The sequence below is a fragment of the Chiloscyllium plagiosum genome, chromosome 4 (genome assembly GCF_004010195.1).
Source record: "Chiloscyllium plagiosum isolate BGI_BamShark_2017 chromosome 4, ASM401019v2, whole genome shotgun sequence".
Lineage (NCBI taxonomy): Eukaryota > Metazoa > Chordata > Chondrichthyes > Orectolobiformes > Hemiscylliidae > Chiloscyllium > Chiloscyllium plagiosum.
In genome coordinates, this window is record NC_057713.1 from 34,582,736 (window position 1) to 34,599,665 (window position 16,930).

The 16,930-nt window shown below is 41.2% G+C and overlaps 1 protein-coding gene across 7 annotated transcripts in view; it reads right to left on the minus strand.

The window, feature by feature from the left end:
- Positions 1 to 16,930, minus strand: part of wnt9a (wingless-type MMTV integration site family, member 9A) — an 83,924-nt gene that overhangs the window by 51,899 nt on the left and 15,095 nt on the right. For all 7 annotated transcript variants that reach the window (XM_043687930.1, XM_043687936.1, XM_043687933.1 and 4 more), the window contains one exon: positions 3,992 to 4,251. In XM_043687930.1, coding sequence (XP_043543865.1) covers positions 3,992 to 4,251 — 260 coding nt within the window. The remainder of the gene's footprint in view (positions 1 to 3,991; positions 4,252 to 16,930) is intronic.

Consider the following 16,930-nt stretch of genomic DNA (forward strand, 5'->3'; position numbering starts at 1 on the left):
TCACTTTCATTCTACTGCTTTACTGAGTCTGAGTCTTTCTCCTACTCATTTGTAGTTTTTTTAAAACTTACTCTGGAGACACTTCCAAATTTTAGCTTCCAAAGACATTTTCTCACGTTTCAGTTACAAAATATACATTTAGGAAAGGAATGTAATAGTACTTTGTATGTCCTGTGTCACCCTCCGTGCCTTTTCCCTCTTTCTCCATCTACCCCTTTCAGACCTGATTGTAGGTCTTTTTACCTCTGGTTGGTTCCCTTTGGCCTGTTATCATTCCCACATCTGTTTCTCTCCATCTAGGTAATCTTTCCTCTGCAAATTTTCCTTCCATTTGTCATTATCTTCCCCACTCGATTCCTTGGTTCTAGGTTTTAAAAATGTACATCTCGGGCTAATGACACTTGCCCTCCTTTTGTCAGATAATACACTGGTATGGTACATGGTCAGTGAGCTTCCTCATCCATACCAGTGCAAATGCAGCACAACTTCAACTGCCGCTAAAATCTTTCCTTGTTCCAGAAATGTGACTCCATATCAATCCAAGAAAAATACCCATTACTCCAGTGTGATATTTAATTTCCGACATCCACCCTGGATTTTGAGCAAGACTGTTCACTTTCGAATTGAATTAGAATGCAGAATAGTGCCATGGCTCATGTCTATTTACTACACACGATTGAGCTCACCACATTTAAAATCTAAACATAGATCATCTCTCCAGTTCACCCATAGTATTGATCAGGGAAACCAATCTCCTGAGAACGATGGTTTCCAGTAGCAGGCTGTACATTTTTGGTGCTGTCCCTGATAGATACCTTGAATTGGGCGACAGGTTGCTACAGTCACATCTCCAGAAGGATAGTCAAGTGTTCAAGTAAATAACCTATTTTCAAGAAAGTGCTCCTAGTTCTGGAGTGTGTGAGTGAGTGACCTTTGTAGCAGGTAGAAACAATTACTATTGATTTATACAAAGAAAAATTTGATGGGTTTCTTTAAGAATCCAAACAGTCTGGAGTATAGTATGTGAGTCATTTCAGACATAACCCACGCCAAATGCCAGAGCCTGGGAGGAGCAGATGATTGACCCATAATTCCCAAATCTTTCCACCACCAGAGGTTCTCCTCATTGAGGGAGGGAGAGAGAGAAGGGGAAGAGAGACAGAGAGACAGAGAGAAATTTTAGACAAAGAAAACTGTTTAAGAACAAATGGTCATTGGCCCTCCATTCAAGATGTTTATTTGTTAAAATGGAGATTGACTGCATTCCAACCAGTCTTTGAGCCAAGCTGACACTGAAAACCAAATTTACAAAAAAAAGAAAGGACTTTGCATAGTACTTTAGTTGCAGGATAGCCTGGCCCTCAAAGCATATTCCAGTTTATTTCAAGAAAAAAAAAAGTGCAAGGAACAGCTTTAAGAGTCCTAACCCATCACCTGACCTGAGTAAAGTCAAGGGATAAAAAGGGAAAGTGGATACAAATAAACAGCAAAGGACTAAAACAAATTTCAGCTGTTACATGACTGGTTTCTGGGTCAAGCACGAGGTGGAAGAAATCCTTGGTATTAAAGATTCCCCAATATGTTGAATTTAATTCAACAGCATATCACTTACCAATTGAACACCAAGTGACTGACAATCTGAATTACCAATTGGGTGAGGAGCAGATCAGTGAGGGTCTCAATAGTAGGCAATGGGAGGAAGGTCAAATAAGGGACTGGCACGGATATTGATCAGTGTGGAGATGCTGAATGAAGGGGTGGCAATAATGGAGGTCATTTGGGATTGGACAAATTTGATCAGTTGGGTTGCAAATCTATGAAATAGCAACATTCTTAGGCCATTCCATGGTGGCTGGGGTGGAGAATAGACATGGTCCCATCTTTGTATGAAATGGCATAGGAAGATGGATGGATGTGGTCATTCTGTCAGAATTCAGAGAGTTAGGCAAGAAATCAACATGCAGGCCTTCAAAAGTAGTAACTGGTTGGATTACTTGGTCCAATGTGCAAGCACATGGAGTAGACATAAAACAAAAAAAGGAAATGCTTCAGATGCATGGTATTAGGGACTGGCTCTGGCAGAGATGGGACCTATACAGGAGGGACAGGGTACACAAATAACTGGGACTGATTTCCTTGTGGGCCAGTTTGCTATTGGGAAAGGTTCAATGCAACTTAGCAGGGGTGTGGGAACAAGGAGGTAATATCAAAAAGAAAAGACCAAGGTGCACAGGATCAAGGAGAACACAAATCATGGTACAGGAGGGAGTGAGTTATTGGGGAGTTGAGTTTCAGAGTAAGGAAGGGAACAGTAAAGTTTAAACCTGGACTCCTGTGCATGTGAATGAAAAAGCCATCTTATTTATTGCACTAAGTTTAAGGGTAAAGATTACAATATAGAAATATGTAGCTATAACAAGCCTGGTTCATAAAATAATAGCACTTGATATTAAATATTCCTGGGTACAAAATGGTTCAAGGTAGGAAAATTGGAGTGGTGGCAGTATTGATTGAAGAGAACATTGCAGAGCAAGAGGGAAAGGATATGTTAGAGGGATCAAAGAGACTATTTGGCTATAGCTAAGGAACCAAAGCATTTTAACTGTCGATGTTAGTCCTTGCTGAGACAGATTGACTGACCTATCAGGCGTCTGCTACAGGAATGCTGCAAAAATTAAAGGGGTTAAATGACAATGAAAAGTTTATGCAGAAACTCTTCTTACGCGAGGTTCTGGTTGAGTATATTTGTATCTTCTAGCACATACTAATGAAGCACTTGCAAGTTTGACTGATATTAAATTAGTTTCCTCTAAATTCATAGCAGTCTTGATTTAGTAAGTACTGTCCAATAGCAGAATCACATGTATGCCTGGGCACTGTTTAGGCTTTCAAACAAGCAGACTGGTTGAGCACAGTTCACATTTACCTTCTGCAATTAGGCAGGAAGGAGAGATGCTGTCTATTGCATGGTGAAAGAGGTTGCTTAGAAACTCGGTGGGTTTAAAATGGTATATAAAAAAAAGAGTAGATATTGGATAGGTTATCTACACTTAGTCTGTATCAGGAGCCTGGCCAGGATAGGATGTATCCACAGATATGGTCAGTGCGTCCACAATTTAATAAGTTCAGTCTTAGAGACTCTGGGTGGTGTCACTACTGGAAAATCAAACATTTTCTTATTCAAGAAAATAATGGGTGTAGAGATAAACCCAGAAACTACAAAATCAATTTGCTCAACATTGATAATAAGGCTTCTAGAAATTTTAAAAAAGAAATTGTTGGAAAAAAAAACTCAGCAGGTCCGGCAGCATCTGTGGAGAGAAAACAGAGTTAATGTTTTGGGTCCAGTAATTTCAGTTCTGAAATGTTAACTGATTTCCCTCCAAGATACTACCAGACCTGCTGAAGTTTTCCAGCAGTTTGATTTCCAGCATCCATGGTTCAGTTGAGCTTTTAGAAATAATGATTCAGGATTAAGTTAATATCCACTTAGGAAAAGGCAGGTTAAAGAAAGGCAGAACAGATTTGTTGAGGGTAAATTATTTTAATAACTGGAATTTGTGAAGTACACACAGTTGATGTATTGAATACAAGTGTCCAAATGCAATAGATAAAGTGTCATTGTTAACTTTGCTCTCAAATCTGTACACTGAATTAAGGGAAGAATAGCAATATCATATTTAAAACTCTCCCAACAGCCTCCTTGGAGTGGGTTGGCTATTCATATTTTCTAGCTTCAGTCAAAATATAAAAAAGTGAGGCCAAAAATACAATAAAATCCAGCCCTATATTTCATAGGATTGTTTTGAATCTGTTACATTCAAACAGAAAACCACTGTCTATTGGGAATGGGTCATAGCTGGAGCCAGTGTTGGAATGTCAGCAACCCTTCTCCCACCTTACTTCTCAAAAATACATTGTACAGCAATTATACAGTGAAGGTGACACAGGATATTAAGGAATGAACAGTACAGGAAGAGCTCCAACTAACCTCTCCTCAAAAGGCTTGTCCTGTACCGCCCCTCCAGGGTGCAGTTCCACCTCTCAAACCTGAACTGGTACTGACACTCAAGGGCACTCATACTGATTGCTTCCATGAGGGTCTCTGCCACTCCAGGGTCCCGCCGGCACATTCGCCGTTGTTTCCGCTCCAGCTTCAGACGGTCACAGACCTTGAAGTGAGCCTTCCCGTGTGTCAATTCGGTTTCTTGAGTCAGAGGCAAGATGGTGAGTGGTTCATTACCAGTTAAACTGTGAAGGAAAGCAGAACGAGGAAAAAGAAAAAATGACATTAATGTTGAAATTGGAGAGAAAAAAAAAGGACATTCTTCCTCAAAGAAATTTTTTTACCATAAGCTACACACCCCCATTCCACATAATATGCAATAGCATACGATTCTAGACTGCAGTGTGGCCTCAATACTGGATCCTCCTCTATTTTGTTTCATCAAAACACTCCCAGATTAGGTGTTTAATGCATTAGATCTGGATTGAAGCTCACTTCATTTTTCTACCAGTCCTGGTAGAATGTAAGGAATGGGAGGACATTTCATCATTTAGCTTCACCCTTTCAATGAGAGAACAGATTATCTGCACTTCAACTCTATTTGCCCATCTTTACTCGATGTATTGGAGGGTAGCTCCTATGCTAGAATCAAATCAGGAGGTTATAGCTTTGCACTGCTTTCTGCTACATGACCATAAATTTATAGGTTATGCTCTAATTGCAATTATGCATTGTTTGAAATATCTGCAGTACCTATACCATTGATATCTTCTCCAGCCCAGTAAATGCTGGGGTCATCCATGTTGTCCATAATTCAAAAGAAAATTTGAAATTTGCAGTTCTTTGGGCAAGTTATTAAAGTAAGGCTCTGTCTGTTCAGTTGGGTACCTGGTAGTTTATGTTGATGTTGCAGTTGTCCACAACTCTAAGTTAAAAAAGGGAGTTGCCCAAACATCAACAGCTGCCATTAGATACAAATGGCAGTTCATCTCATTGCTGTCTTTGGGATCTTGCCACATGTAAAATTGCTGCTGTGTAACAGGGGGAGAGGGAGAGGGGGCCTCAAATGCATTTCGTTGGTTATGAACCATTGGCTATTCCATAATGAGGTGTCATAGAAATTGCAAATTTCTATGAGGTGTCATAGAAATTGTGCTCTACTATCTATCAACTCTCTACAGTTCCTTCCTATTAGCCAAAGTTCTCAGCTGCAGAACCATTTGCCTCTAGCCAATTCTTGCAAACTTGGTACTAAGCAGCTGGCAGTGACATCACCTTTTTACAAGTGAAAAATGACTCTGATCTTAAACGTTATGAAGTCAATACAAAGAGCTCTATGGTCAAGACAGAAATAATTTGCAGTTAGTTATTGTGAAAACCAGCTCCCCTGAGATGGTTAGTGGGACTCCGCTGTTCAAAATGGACACCAATTTTGCATGTGGTAACAGTAACAGGACTTCAAGAAATACTGCCTGTTTCTAAAATGTTTGAGGCACTTGAGGTATGGAAGTAGTCATTATATACATTATGGGCAATTGTAAATCACATGGAAAATTCACCACAATAAAGTGATTGGAGGTGGTGGTCATGATCATTTCTTTTCAGACTCATCCTGAGACGATCTGTAAAGATTCCCAGAAAAAAAATTTTGAAAAAGTGTGCCATGGACTTCCAATTAAATAATGTCAGGTGATTAAAATAGTCCACACGGAAATGAATGGCATGTGGTTATACTCTTAAAGCAGCTTTTCACATTTAGTTTAGATTATATTAAAAAAGAGAGAGTTGTAAAGAAATCAGAAGGGAGCCCAACCTCAAACCATTCATCTCAAGAGTTCACAACTGTCTCCATCGTGAAATGGAGACAGCCAAATTCTGACCTTAGTCCATTCTTCATTTGAACAGTAAGCTAGGGTTATTTGTAGTCGATAGGGTGAAAATTCAGATTTTCTGCTGATGTTCATTTCTAGAAGTATGTTAAGGCCAGCTGAGGCCACAATCTGTCTAGATTGACATCTTTTGTAGTTGATTAGACAAAAATAAGTGGTCCAAGAGTGAAAAATCCAAAGCCTTCACTGAAACAAACAGAAATAAGCTGACAGCAGTAGAGGGACAGCCACTTTATACAGTGCATTAGGCAGTTGAGAATTGCTTTGCAAAGTCAGGCTGCAAGCTTACTGACACTGAAGAATATTTGCACCAACCCAAACTTTAGAAAAAGCAAATCAAATGGCAAACTCGGAGGGAGTTCCATTTCAGAGGCCTGAGCAATATTCCAAGCTAACACTTTTGCGCAGCACGGAGTGTGGGGGTCTTGGGCTTTTGGATCAGTTATCTTTCAGAGGAGGATAAAAGAAAGTTAGCCCAAAGCACTAATTTCAAAGAAAGCAATGATATTAAATGGTTAAAAGAAAATCACAACACCAGGTTATAGTCGAACAGGTTTATTTGGAAGTACTAGATTTCGGAGTGTTGCTCCTTCATCAGGTGATTGTGGAGTAAAAGATTGAGACACCATTTATAGCAAAAAGTTTAGTCATGCAACTGAAATTATATTTTGAAAAAAAGAATTGGATTGTTTGTTAAGTCTCATCTTTTAGAATGATCACGTTGGTTTCAGTTCTTTCATAGGTCAATCCCAGAACAAGTGATGTTCATGTTTGGGAGCTGGATAATATTATCTGTCAATTAACATCAACAAGAAATTGCCTGGCCATTATCCCATTGCTGCTTGTGGGCAAATGGCGGTTTTGTTTCATCCAATATTGGATAAACTCCAAAAGTAATTCATTGGCTATAGGACTACCTAGATTTTTGAGATTCAATTTCTCTTTCCAATTGTCCTTCCTAGCTTATTGGAATATTTTCAATAATTCATCGAGGTCATGGAAAAGTCTTTGAAACAATTAAAGCAAGATTGGAATCTCATTTACTATTGTTATTCATGAAAGAACAATAAAGAGGTGAGACTTGCAAAGGTTTTATTGGTTAAGATGTGAGAGAGGTCTGTGTGATGAAATAGACAACTTTTCATTTCAGGTAAGAGAGTTGGAGCCGAGCATTTTTCAGAGGTCAGGTAATTGACTAGTTAATGAAAACTTCAATTTCAGTCCCAATGTGATATCCCATACCTAAAAACATTAAGAAAAAAAATAAACATTCACATGGGAAGTGAGACTAAATGGTTGGGTGGAGAGAAATGGAAGGCAGAAAGAGCATTAGTTCTGTGGTTAGCACTGCTGCCTTACAGGACCAGGGACTCTGGTGGAAATGAACCTAACTGTATGGAGCTTGCACATTCTCCCAGTGTCTGCATGGGTTTCATCCAGGTGCTCTGGTTTCCTCAGTCCAAAGATGGGCTGCATAGGTGGAATGGCCATACTAAATTGCTCATAGCATCCAGGGATGTGCAAACTCTGGATTAATCATGGAAAAACGGTTACAAAAGGATAGGAGGTCGGGTCTGGGTGGGATGCTTTTCCGAAGGAATGCAAACCTGATGGGCTGAATGGTTTGTTTCCATCCTGTGAAATGGGACTAATTCATAGACTCTTATTACTTGGATGGGATGGGATGGTCATTCACACAGGATCACAGAAAGTGACCCCTTACCCAGCTTAACTAGCACTTTCTGGGAAACAGAAGACAGACTAGTCCAATTAATGTGTTGGATAGAGAAAAGTTGCAAAAAGGAAGAGGATTATCTAAATCAAACTCCATCAATTACTCTAGTCTTAGACTTTATAGCATATATACATCCTATTGCTTTTCTGAATGAAAATGGTCAACAAAACCAAGGTTTAAATTCAAAGCTCTTTAACCAAATACTTAAGCAAAAATCATGTTCCTGAGAATACTACCCAGACTGCTGTATCAGAGTGATGGACACTTCTGTGCCTTCCCAACAAGAGCTGCTGATCTGAAACATGCTGCAGTTAGCAGTTGCCAAGTGGAATCCGCAACAGCAGCTTAGGTTTCCACAGCACAGCCCTTCTTGATGAAAGATGGCTCAGAACAGAGCACTAAAACAGAAGGAAGGGGAGAAAGACCAAAAAATAAATTAAAGGTGCAGGGCTAATCCAAGTCACCTACCAAGTCATGCCTTCAGTGCATTATCTGGGCCAACATGGCACCTATTGTTAAAGTTACATTCTCAAGTGAACTTTAAGTTGTGGGATTTACATGAAATAACTGAAACCAACATGCCCATTCTAAAAGATGACTTAAACAATCTAGGTCCTTTTTCAAAACAATTTCAGTTACATCACACTAAACGTTTGCTATAAAATTCTGTCATACGATCATATACTCAACAACCACCTGAAGGAGCATTACTCTGAAAACTAGTGCTTCCAAATAAGTCTGTTGGACTACAACCGGGTGTTGTGATTTTTAAACACTGTCCACCCCAGTCCAACACTGGCACCTCCAAAGAATGCACTTAGTCAGGGACAGTGGTGGTTGGACACTGATATTTCCACCTCCACCCCAATTAAGTCCATGGCAGGAAGACTAATGGATGGCCTTTCCATTCCAAAATAAGTTGAAGCTCTTGTGGGCAATGAATATCCATATAATAAAAGGGCTTAACCTGCCACTGCTAGTATTAACCCAGCAGGAAACCCCATTTTATTTGCTTACTAATTCCCAGGGAGGGTCTCCCTCATTGGAGGATGACTGAGTATCAGGAAGTTTTTTTTGTACGGTGTGCGCTGCTGAAAGCTATGAGACTGCTTCAGCACAACTCCATCTCACATACAACCAGCATAACAATGACAGGAATCTCTTGTATTGTAGTTAGTGGTGAGGTACTAGTTTTATTGATATTTGACCCTAAAAAGACAAAAAGAGACAACATATCCGGTAAGACCTGTATTTCCAAAAGTACAGCATTTTGAGTTCAAAAATGATGGTGAAATGCATGGGAGATGTGGCCTTTAGCAAGTTGTGTAGCAACATTAGGTAACAGGTGCAGTGAGGCCCATCTCCAAATTGGGATCATGTTGCTCCATCATACACACATTTCATAAATGGTTGAGATTCTTCCTAGGCACCAGAGAGATGTCAATTGACACTCATCGATTGCTAAATGCCTTTAGTGCCACACCTCACTCATTAGTATTCAGACACCCATCTTAAAGATGCTAGGAAAAATCTCAAGGAAACCAGTGAGTTCGGCTTGCCACCTGCTCTCAAGGACTTTCATCTTTGAGAAAGGCACCAACACTCCATTTGCACTAGCCCCATGCACTCTTCATCCAACATTTCAGAGCCTCTAAGAACACTCAGCACATGTCTGATCCACATTCAGGAGGGCTCTACAATTTAATGTTGCACTGGCAATCATTGTAACGTTGCAGCAAAAACACTGCACTCAGACAAGCATTCAGCTCAGATGGGACCGGACTACATCTCCATGCTTAGTTTCGGTAAGCGAGCAAGCAATCTGGTTTCTCAGCATTTCCACCTTGAATTGGCTTGCCTTCTTTTTGCACTTTACCCTCCTCAGCCAGAACTAAGGCTCATAGAACTTCAGTTTTGTCTTGCTAGCTAACAGACACCACCAGGGAGCTCAGCAGTTGTCAACAGGTGTCAGTCGATGAGGACAGCCTTTGCCCAGTTTCCCAGCAGTGTACACCTCTGCTCAGTCCAGGCCCTGTTAGGGATCAGAATCAGCCATCTCTCAAGAGGGAAGGAGCTGAATGACAGATTCTCGCCACCTTATTATGGCCTGTTGTCCTTGAGGGTGCATGAGGCAGGTATTATAAAGGATGAAAGCAGTGGCACAGCTTTTACTGTTGGTGCAGGTACACAGTTGTGCCAAGAGAGACAGTAGACAGCAGAGGTTATGCAAAGTTGATCCTGTCAAAAGTGGGAGAGAGCAAGGGAGATGTTGCAGGCAATAGAGCACAAGCCTTGGTGGCAGGTTGGTACTGTAGCAGATAGAGCAAGTGGGAGATATTGAAAAGATGGCACATTAGGGGGCTGTTGGAAGGCCACTGACCTGCCTACATTAATGATATTCCTCAAGATGGAGAAGACCACTAAGCTAGGTGGCAAACTCAGACCAGCTTGGCAGAGTCCTGGGGTCAGAAGAACTCCCAGCTGTGCCACATCATCCAGCAGGGCCCTCTAGATTTCTCCCACAAAGCAGGCCACTGACTTCAGTCTGCCATGATGCAAGATGGAGAGAACACTCACTAGGCCTCATGGCTTGAAGTTAAGAAAACTTCAAGTCAGACTTAGCCAAAAAAATTAGCCCTATATATTTAATCCAATGCTATTGACCTCAGCTGTCAGTAATACTTATTGTTTCAAGAACATTCCTTAAAATAGTAAATGACTTCTGGGGAAAGTGATATCATAAGCACATCTAGCTCTTGCCTATCCTGTCCTAACAACTTCAGTAACCCTGTGTCACAAACCTATAGGTAAGCAAGTGTCTTCTCTACCTGCACCAGGTACTAACAGTTGGAGTAGTGTTCAGTTCTGTTCACACTTGGAGGAAAGATATTATTAAACTGGAGGTTCAGAAAGATTTATCAGAATGTTGCTGGGAATGGACGGTTTGAGTTAAGACTGACTGGAAAGGCTGACCTTTTTCACTGGAGGGTGGGAGGTTGAGGGGTGACCATATTGTGGTTTATAAAATCATGAGGGGCATAGAAAAAAGTTTTAAGTGAATGACAAGGGTCATTTCCCTGGGGTGGGGGATGTGGAGGACTTCAAAACTAGGGGACACATTAAAAAGGAGCGAGAGCGTGAGCGAGAGCTTAAGAAAGGACAGGTGACGCAACTTTTAAAAAAAAAAAGCAGAGTTGTTCGTATGTGGAATGAACTGCAGGAAAGTGGTGGATGCAGGTACAGTTGCAAGGTTTAAAGACATTTGGATAAGTTCATGAATAGGAAAAGGTGGAGGGATACGGGCCAAGTGCAGATAGGTGGGACTTGTTTAGCTTGGGAACATGGTCAGCGTGGACTAGTTGAACCAAAAGGTCTGTTTCCATGCTGTATGACTGACTAATTCAGATCATTAAAGATAAAATAATGTCTTCACAGAAGGCAGAGATATGGAATAGAAATCGTGCCTAGAATCTCTGCAGAGGACAGAATTAAAAAAAGATAAAGAACAGCTCCCTCTAACTAGATACTGGGTGGTAGGAATGGAGGCAGGGGATTCAGAAGTACAGTTGGGACCTGGGTCTGAAAGCTTGGTTGCCTGCTGCAAGGAGGTAGGTTTTCAGACTGGAGGGTCTATTTATAGTAGATAATGTTAAACTGGTTGCTAGCATGTTGATCGTGCTAGGCTGGCCACCCCCACTGTGTAGTGAATGTGCCAGCATCTTGGAGGGGCCTTTCTCCAGCAGCCCAAGGGTCCACTTGAGTCAATGGCTGTGTGCAGAGAGAGACCAAGGACCCAGGTGGGTTTCCTCCCTTGAGGGTCCAATTGCCCCCAAGCCCTGCAGTTTAATATGTGCATACCTCTTTGGGCCCCCCTGCACTCAGGCATACCAACCACCACCTTACCACTCCTAATCGCAACTACCCATGCACATGGTGACGATAAAGTTTAAAGAAAAACCACACAAATTGAGACAAGCAGAGATTAGCAAACAGCTCAAAAATCAGAGGCAGACAGGGAGGGAAAGAGATCCCTTTATCCCTTATGTATCATACAAATTTGAACCTAGGTCAAGAAGAGGAATGAAAATGGTTTTAACCCACACTGATTTTCCATCCCATCAGTCTTGGCTGGATTTGGAGCCAGATCAAGGAGGTGAAAGGCCAATATTCGAACATATACTGCCTTCCAGTCTCCAGAGGAGTCCCAAAGATACTCTAACCAAGCCCATTTCCCTTCAGAATCAGCCTTGATGACATCATTACCTTATGACATTATTGGCTTAGTTGAAGGCAATAGACCATTTTTGACAGCTCTCCTCATTGCAGGTTGGCACAGGCCCATCTAATTTTATTTTTATAAGGAAGCATTATAGTTACAGCTGCTTTACTGAAGCATTTTTCCAGTCCTTGATTTCACTTAACTCTTGGTGCTCTATTAGTGGAGAGCTTATTCCACCCATGGTGTATTTTAGAATGCTTCATGGCACCATGCTCCAATAAAGATGGATTCAGGCACTGACCTTGCCAATGCTCTATAACCTATCCAACCAGGGTCAAAAAATTAGAGGTGGCTTGGTATAAAATCATACATATAACTAAGTTTTTTTTTAAAGAATAAGTATCCACAATACCACATCATACTGGTTCACTGGAGTCACGTATTGACAAACGTTGGGCAGAACCTTTGAGTGCAAGTTGCATAGTGTTCATTGGAGGGTTTTATACCATGAAGCCCAGTGATTTCTCACTACATCTTACCAAAATCACTTCATTAACTACCTATCCACTCCATGACATTCCTCTTGCCCAACTTGTGCCCCATCTTACCACTGTCCTTGGAACAATGCTTTATGCATTGGATTTTACGTGAGTGGTTATCCCTAGCGTGGCATCATCTTACAAAGCCATTTGTACACCCAGCCAATGGTACCCCACTGTGTGGCTTAAAGATCCTACTGTACAGGGCAATGCATTCACCTCTGAGGCAATGACAAGACCACGCCAACCTGGTCAGAGGTTGTTACACAGGTCAGTAGACTTTGCTCAACATTCAGTTGCTCACCCTTTTAGGTGACATCATGACTGATAGTCCCAAGCAGCTAATTGACTGTTTCCAAATCCCTGGACTGGTATTGGAAGCTTCCATTGACTTACTGTGCCAGGACCCTGAGCACAGCAAAATTCTCCCTTGAATTGACTGCAGCCTGCTGACCACCATGACAAGCTTCCTGGCTTTGTGTCTGCACTAAGTAGCAAGCCAAAGCAGAAATAATAGGAGTCTGGTATCTTTAGCTGAGGTGACTAAAAAAAGTGCTAGAAGTTAAAGCAATGTAAGGCAGAGATGTTGGAGCATCCAGTTAGGGTCAAAGTGATTAAGTACTGACAATAAGCAACAGTTTATAGTTGGTTTATTGTTGCTGGTGCAGCATTAAAGTGCAGAAGTGTACTGCAAGTGGATTCGATTTGTGCCAGGAGAGTTCTTTGACTGGTAAATGTCAGATACCAATGTCTACAAAAATAGGGTGAGGTGCTAATGTCAGTGTCCAACCCAGTCTTTGAGAGAAAAGTAGCAGACAGAGGTTGCCAGATAACCACTGACTTCCATGTAAGAGTTTTGAATTCTAGCTTGTTCGGCAAGACAGGAAGCTGAATATTAAAAAGTGTTGTGTTAAAATGTTTAACAAACTGCAATCCTTTCAATTTGACAATGCCCCTGCTCAAACAAACTCATCTCAACTAAACAAAAGCATAGAGTTGGAAGTCAGAGATAGGCCTTGGCAGAATTCTCATTAGATTCTACCACAAATCTCAATGTTCAAACCCCTAAACAGCTCCATTCCACATCGGTTCCAATAAGTTGGGAACAGAGGACAAAAAGGGTGACTACAGTGTTGCTATAGAAAGTGTTTGCCAGACCTCATGTAGAGCACTTAGTTATGGTCACCTGATCTTATGCAGCAAGACCATTCCCCCTTGATGATCCAAGGTATATGTGGTGAAGACAGTTTTGTTTTCAGGTTTAAAAAATTTTGCATTAACCTGATTTTTAAAAAAGAAAATTGAAAAAAATCAACACATTGTTCCTTTTGGTAAGTTTACAATTACCCTTGATCAAGAGTTAAACAAGTGACTAGTACAAATGCAATGGCAAAACCAATGAATAATTAACATTGGGCTATATTACATTACATGGAAAGGCACTGAGAGTCAGTAAATTTCAGTTCAAGAGACAAGTAATTATTGGTCTGAAAAGTATATATGGTCTGATATGAAGGCAGTCAGCAGGATTGCGGGACATGGTACAAAAACTGGTTGGATGGAATTCAGTAGAGCGCATGAACAAGAGACAGGAGGCTGAAAAAGGAGAAAGCAGACAGACTGAAGGGCTTATTATGTGATGTTGGTCTTGAAATATTAGTTGTTTCTCTCCAGAAGCTGCCAGATCTGTTGAGTTTTTCCTGCACTTACTGTTTGCATTTCAGATTACTGGCATCTGCTGTATTTTGCCCTTTAGCGTCTACTCCCTCCTTGTTTGCACAAGTATCTAAACACTTGAAGTGTACATGCAGGCAAGGAATAGGAATGACTAAGCTCCACCCTCAGCCATAACATTTATTCAGAAAGGCATGAACTGAGGAGCACCCTCTTGTGATCAACTCAGATATTGCATTGTATGGTTTTGAAAAGTAACAAAAGCGGTCAGCCCAACACAGACTGAAGAGGGTCACTCACACACAAATTGACAATGAGTAAGATGTTAAAAACACAGTAACAACAAGTAAAGAGTTTAAAAATTTTTATTTTCAGATAAAGGCAGAGTCCCAAACTTTCAGACAGATTCCTCCAGAATCATTTTCTGGATCCTGAACTTAATTTTAAAAGGCCTGTATTGAAGGCCAAATTGCGATTTGTTCCAAGTAGTGGTGGTGGGCCTTTTTCTGGAATTATAATGCAGTGGGTCTTACGTTACAAACTGGATAGTGATGGTAGGTTTCTTGCTGAAGTTGAGTGAGTGAACCAATAGCATTTTTAAATGACAATTTGGTAGCTTGGTCATTTTTACTGATGTCTGCTTTTTATTTCTAGATTTTACCTGCAAGTTAAATTTTTAATTTAGTTGAAGTGAAGTGTAGTTCTTTATATTACTAGTTCGATTATCTGGATTGCCAATCCAATAATACAAACACTGGACAGGACTGACTTTGCTGATCCAACACAAGAATCCATAAGCAGACCCTGGAGGGGAAATCTTTACATTACTGCAAGCAAACACCTTAAAGGATTGCATACATCTCAAAGTGGTAGTGGACAAGTACAGCATTGTAATGAAGCAAGGAAGGCATTAGGATAATAAAAGTTGTCACTACTGCTGGGACAAGACTGAACCAGAAAGAACTTGCACTTGTTAGTGCGTTTCACAACTTCAGGGTATCTAAATTAGATATATTCTAGAACTAGCCAAATAGTCACTAATGCAATTTAAGAAATACAGCAGCCAGTTTGCAACCCCCTCTGCTCTTTTAAAATGGTCTCACAAAAGGATTCACATTTACCAGTGTGGCCAGGTTTAAACTTTCATCTGAAAAGGTGGCATCTCCAACAGTGCAGCATTCCCTCAGTTGTACCTGCAGAGTCAGCCTGGATCAGTTGTTCAGGCAGACAAGAGTATTATTTGAACCCACATTCTTCTCCTTCAAAAGGTGTGTGGAGGCATGTGCTGACATTTTGAAGTTCCCATGTTGGTAATTTATTGATAAAATGTTCTTAACACTTACAACAGCAAAGATCACTTGAGATCTATGAAAGGGTTTGTGCTATTCCCTGCCACACAGTGCTACCATGAGGAAATAATGGTTAAGTGGTGTTGTCCTATTACATACAATAGGGAAAGTCTTTTAGAACCAACAAGTCTATCACCTTAAGGCTATCTAATGGCCTCACCATTTGACTGTTCAGTTCTTTCTGGCAACTGTGACAGTTGGTGACACTCTTCCCTTCAGTCACATGGTTTCAGATTTAAATCCTGCTATGGGGTTCAAGCAGGAACTAGGTCTATGCTCCAGCATACAACAAAGGAGTGCCATACTAAGTTTCCCTCTTTCAATTGAGACTCATCTGCTGAATGTAGTAAGAGAATAGAGTCAGATGTACAGCACGGAAATGGACCCTTCGGTCAAACTCGTCCATGCCAACCAGATATGGTAAAGTAAACCAGTCCTATTTGCCAGCACATGTCCCACATTCCTCTAAACCCTTCCAATTCAGACACCCATCCAGAGGCCTTTTAAATACTGCAATTGTACTAGCCTCCACCACTTCCTCTGGCAGCTGATTCCATGCATGCAACACCATCTGAAAAGGTTGCCCCTGAGATCTCATCTTTCCCCGCTCACCCTATGCCCTCTAGTTCTGGACTCCAACCCCAGAGAAAATACCTTGTCTATTTATCCGATCCATGCCCCTCATAATTTTTAAAGTAAACGTCTATAAAAGGTCACCCCTCAACCTCTGATACTCCAGGGAAAAAGCCCCAGCCTATTCAGTGTCTCCTTATAGCTCAGATTCTCCAACCCTGACAGCATTCTTGTAAATCTTTTCTGAACCCTTTCAGGTTTCACAACATCCTTCCGATAGGAAGGTCAGAATTGCACGCAACATTCTAAAAGTGGCCCAACCAATATCCTGTACAGCTGCCATATGACCTCCCAACTCCTGTACTCAATACCCTTGACCAATAAAAGTCAGAAGAGCAGAGAAGCTTCCCTTGGTGACCTGCCAATACTTATCTTTGAATCAAACAACAGGCAGATTATCTGGCTATTGGCCATTGCAGTTTGCTGTGTGCCATTGGTGGCAGGATTTCCTAAATTATGGCAATGATTACATAAAGAATAATTTTGGATTAGTGGTACTGGAAGAGCACAGCAGTTCAGGCAGCATCCAAGGAGCAGCAAAAAACAACCAAAAAAACAACCGACGTTTTGGGCAAAAGCCCTTCATCAGGAATAAAGGCAGAGAGGCTGAAGCATGGAGAGATAAGCTAGAGGAGGATGGGGGTGGGGAGAAAGTAGCATAAAGTACAATAGGTGAGTGGGGGAGGGGATAAAGGTGATAGGTCAGGGAGGAGAGGGTGGAGTGGATAGGTGGAAAAGGAGATAGGCAGGTAGGACAAATCCAGACAAGACATGGGGACAGTGCTGAGCTGGAAGTTTGGAACTAGGGTGAGGCAGGGGGAAAAAGGGGAAAATGAGGAAACTGTTGAAGTCCACATTGATGCCCTGGGGTTGAAGTATTCCGAGG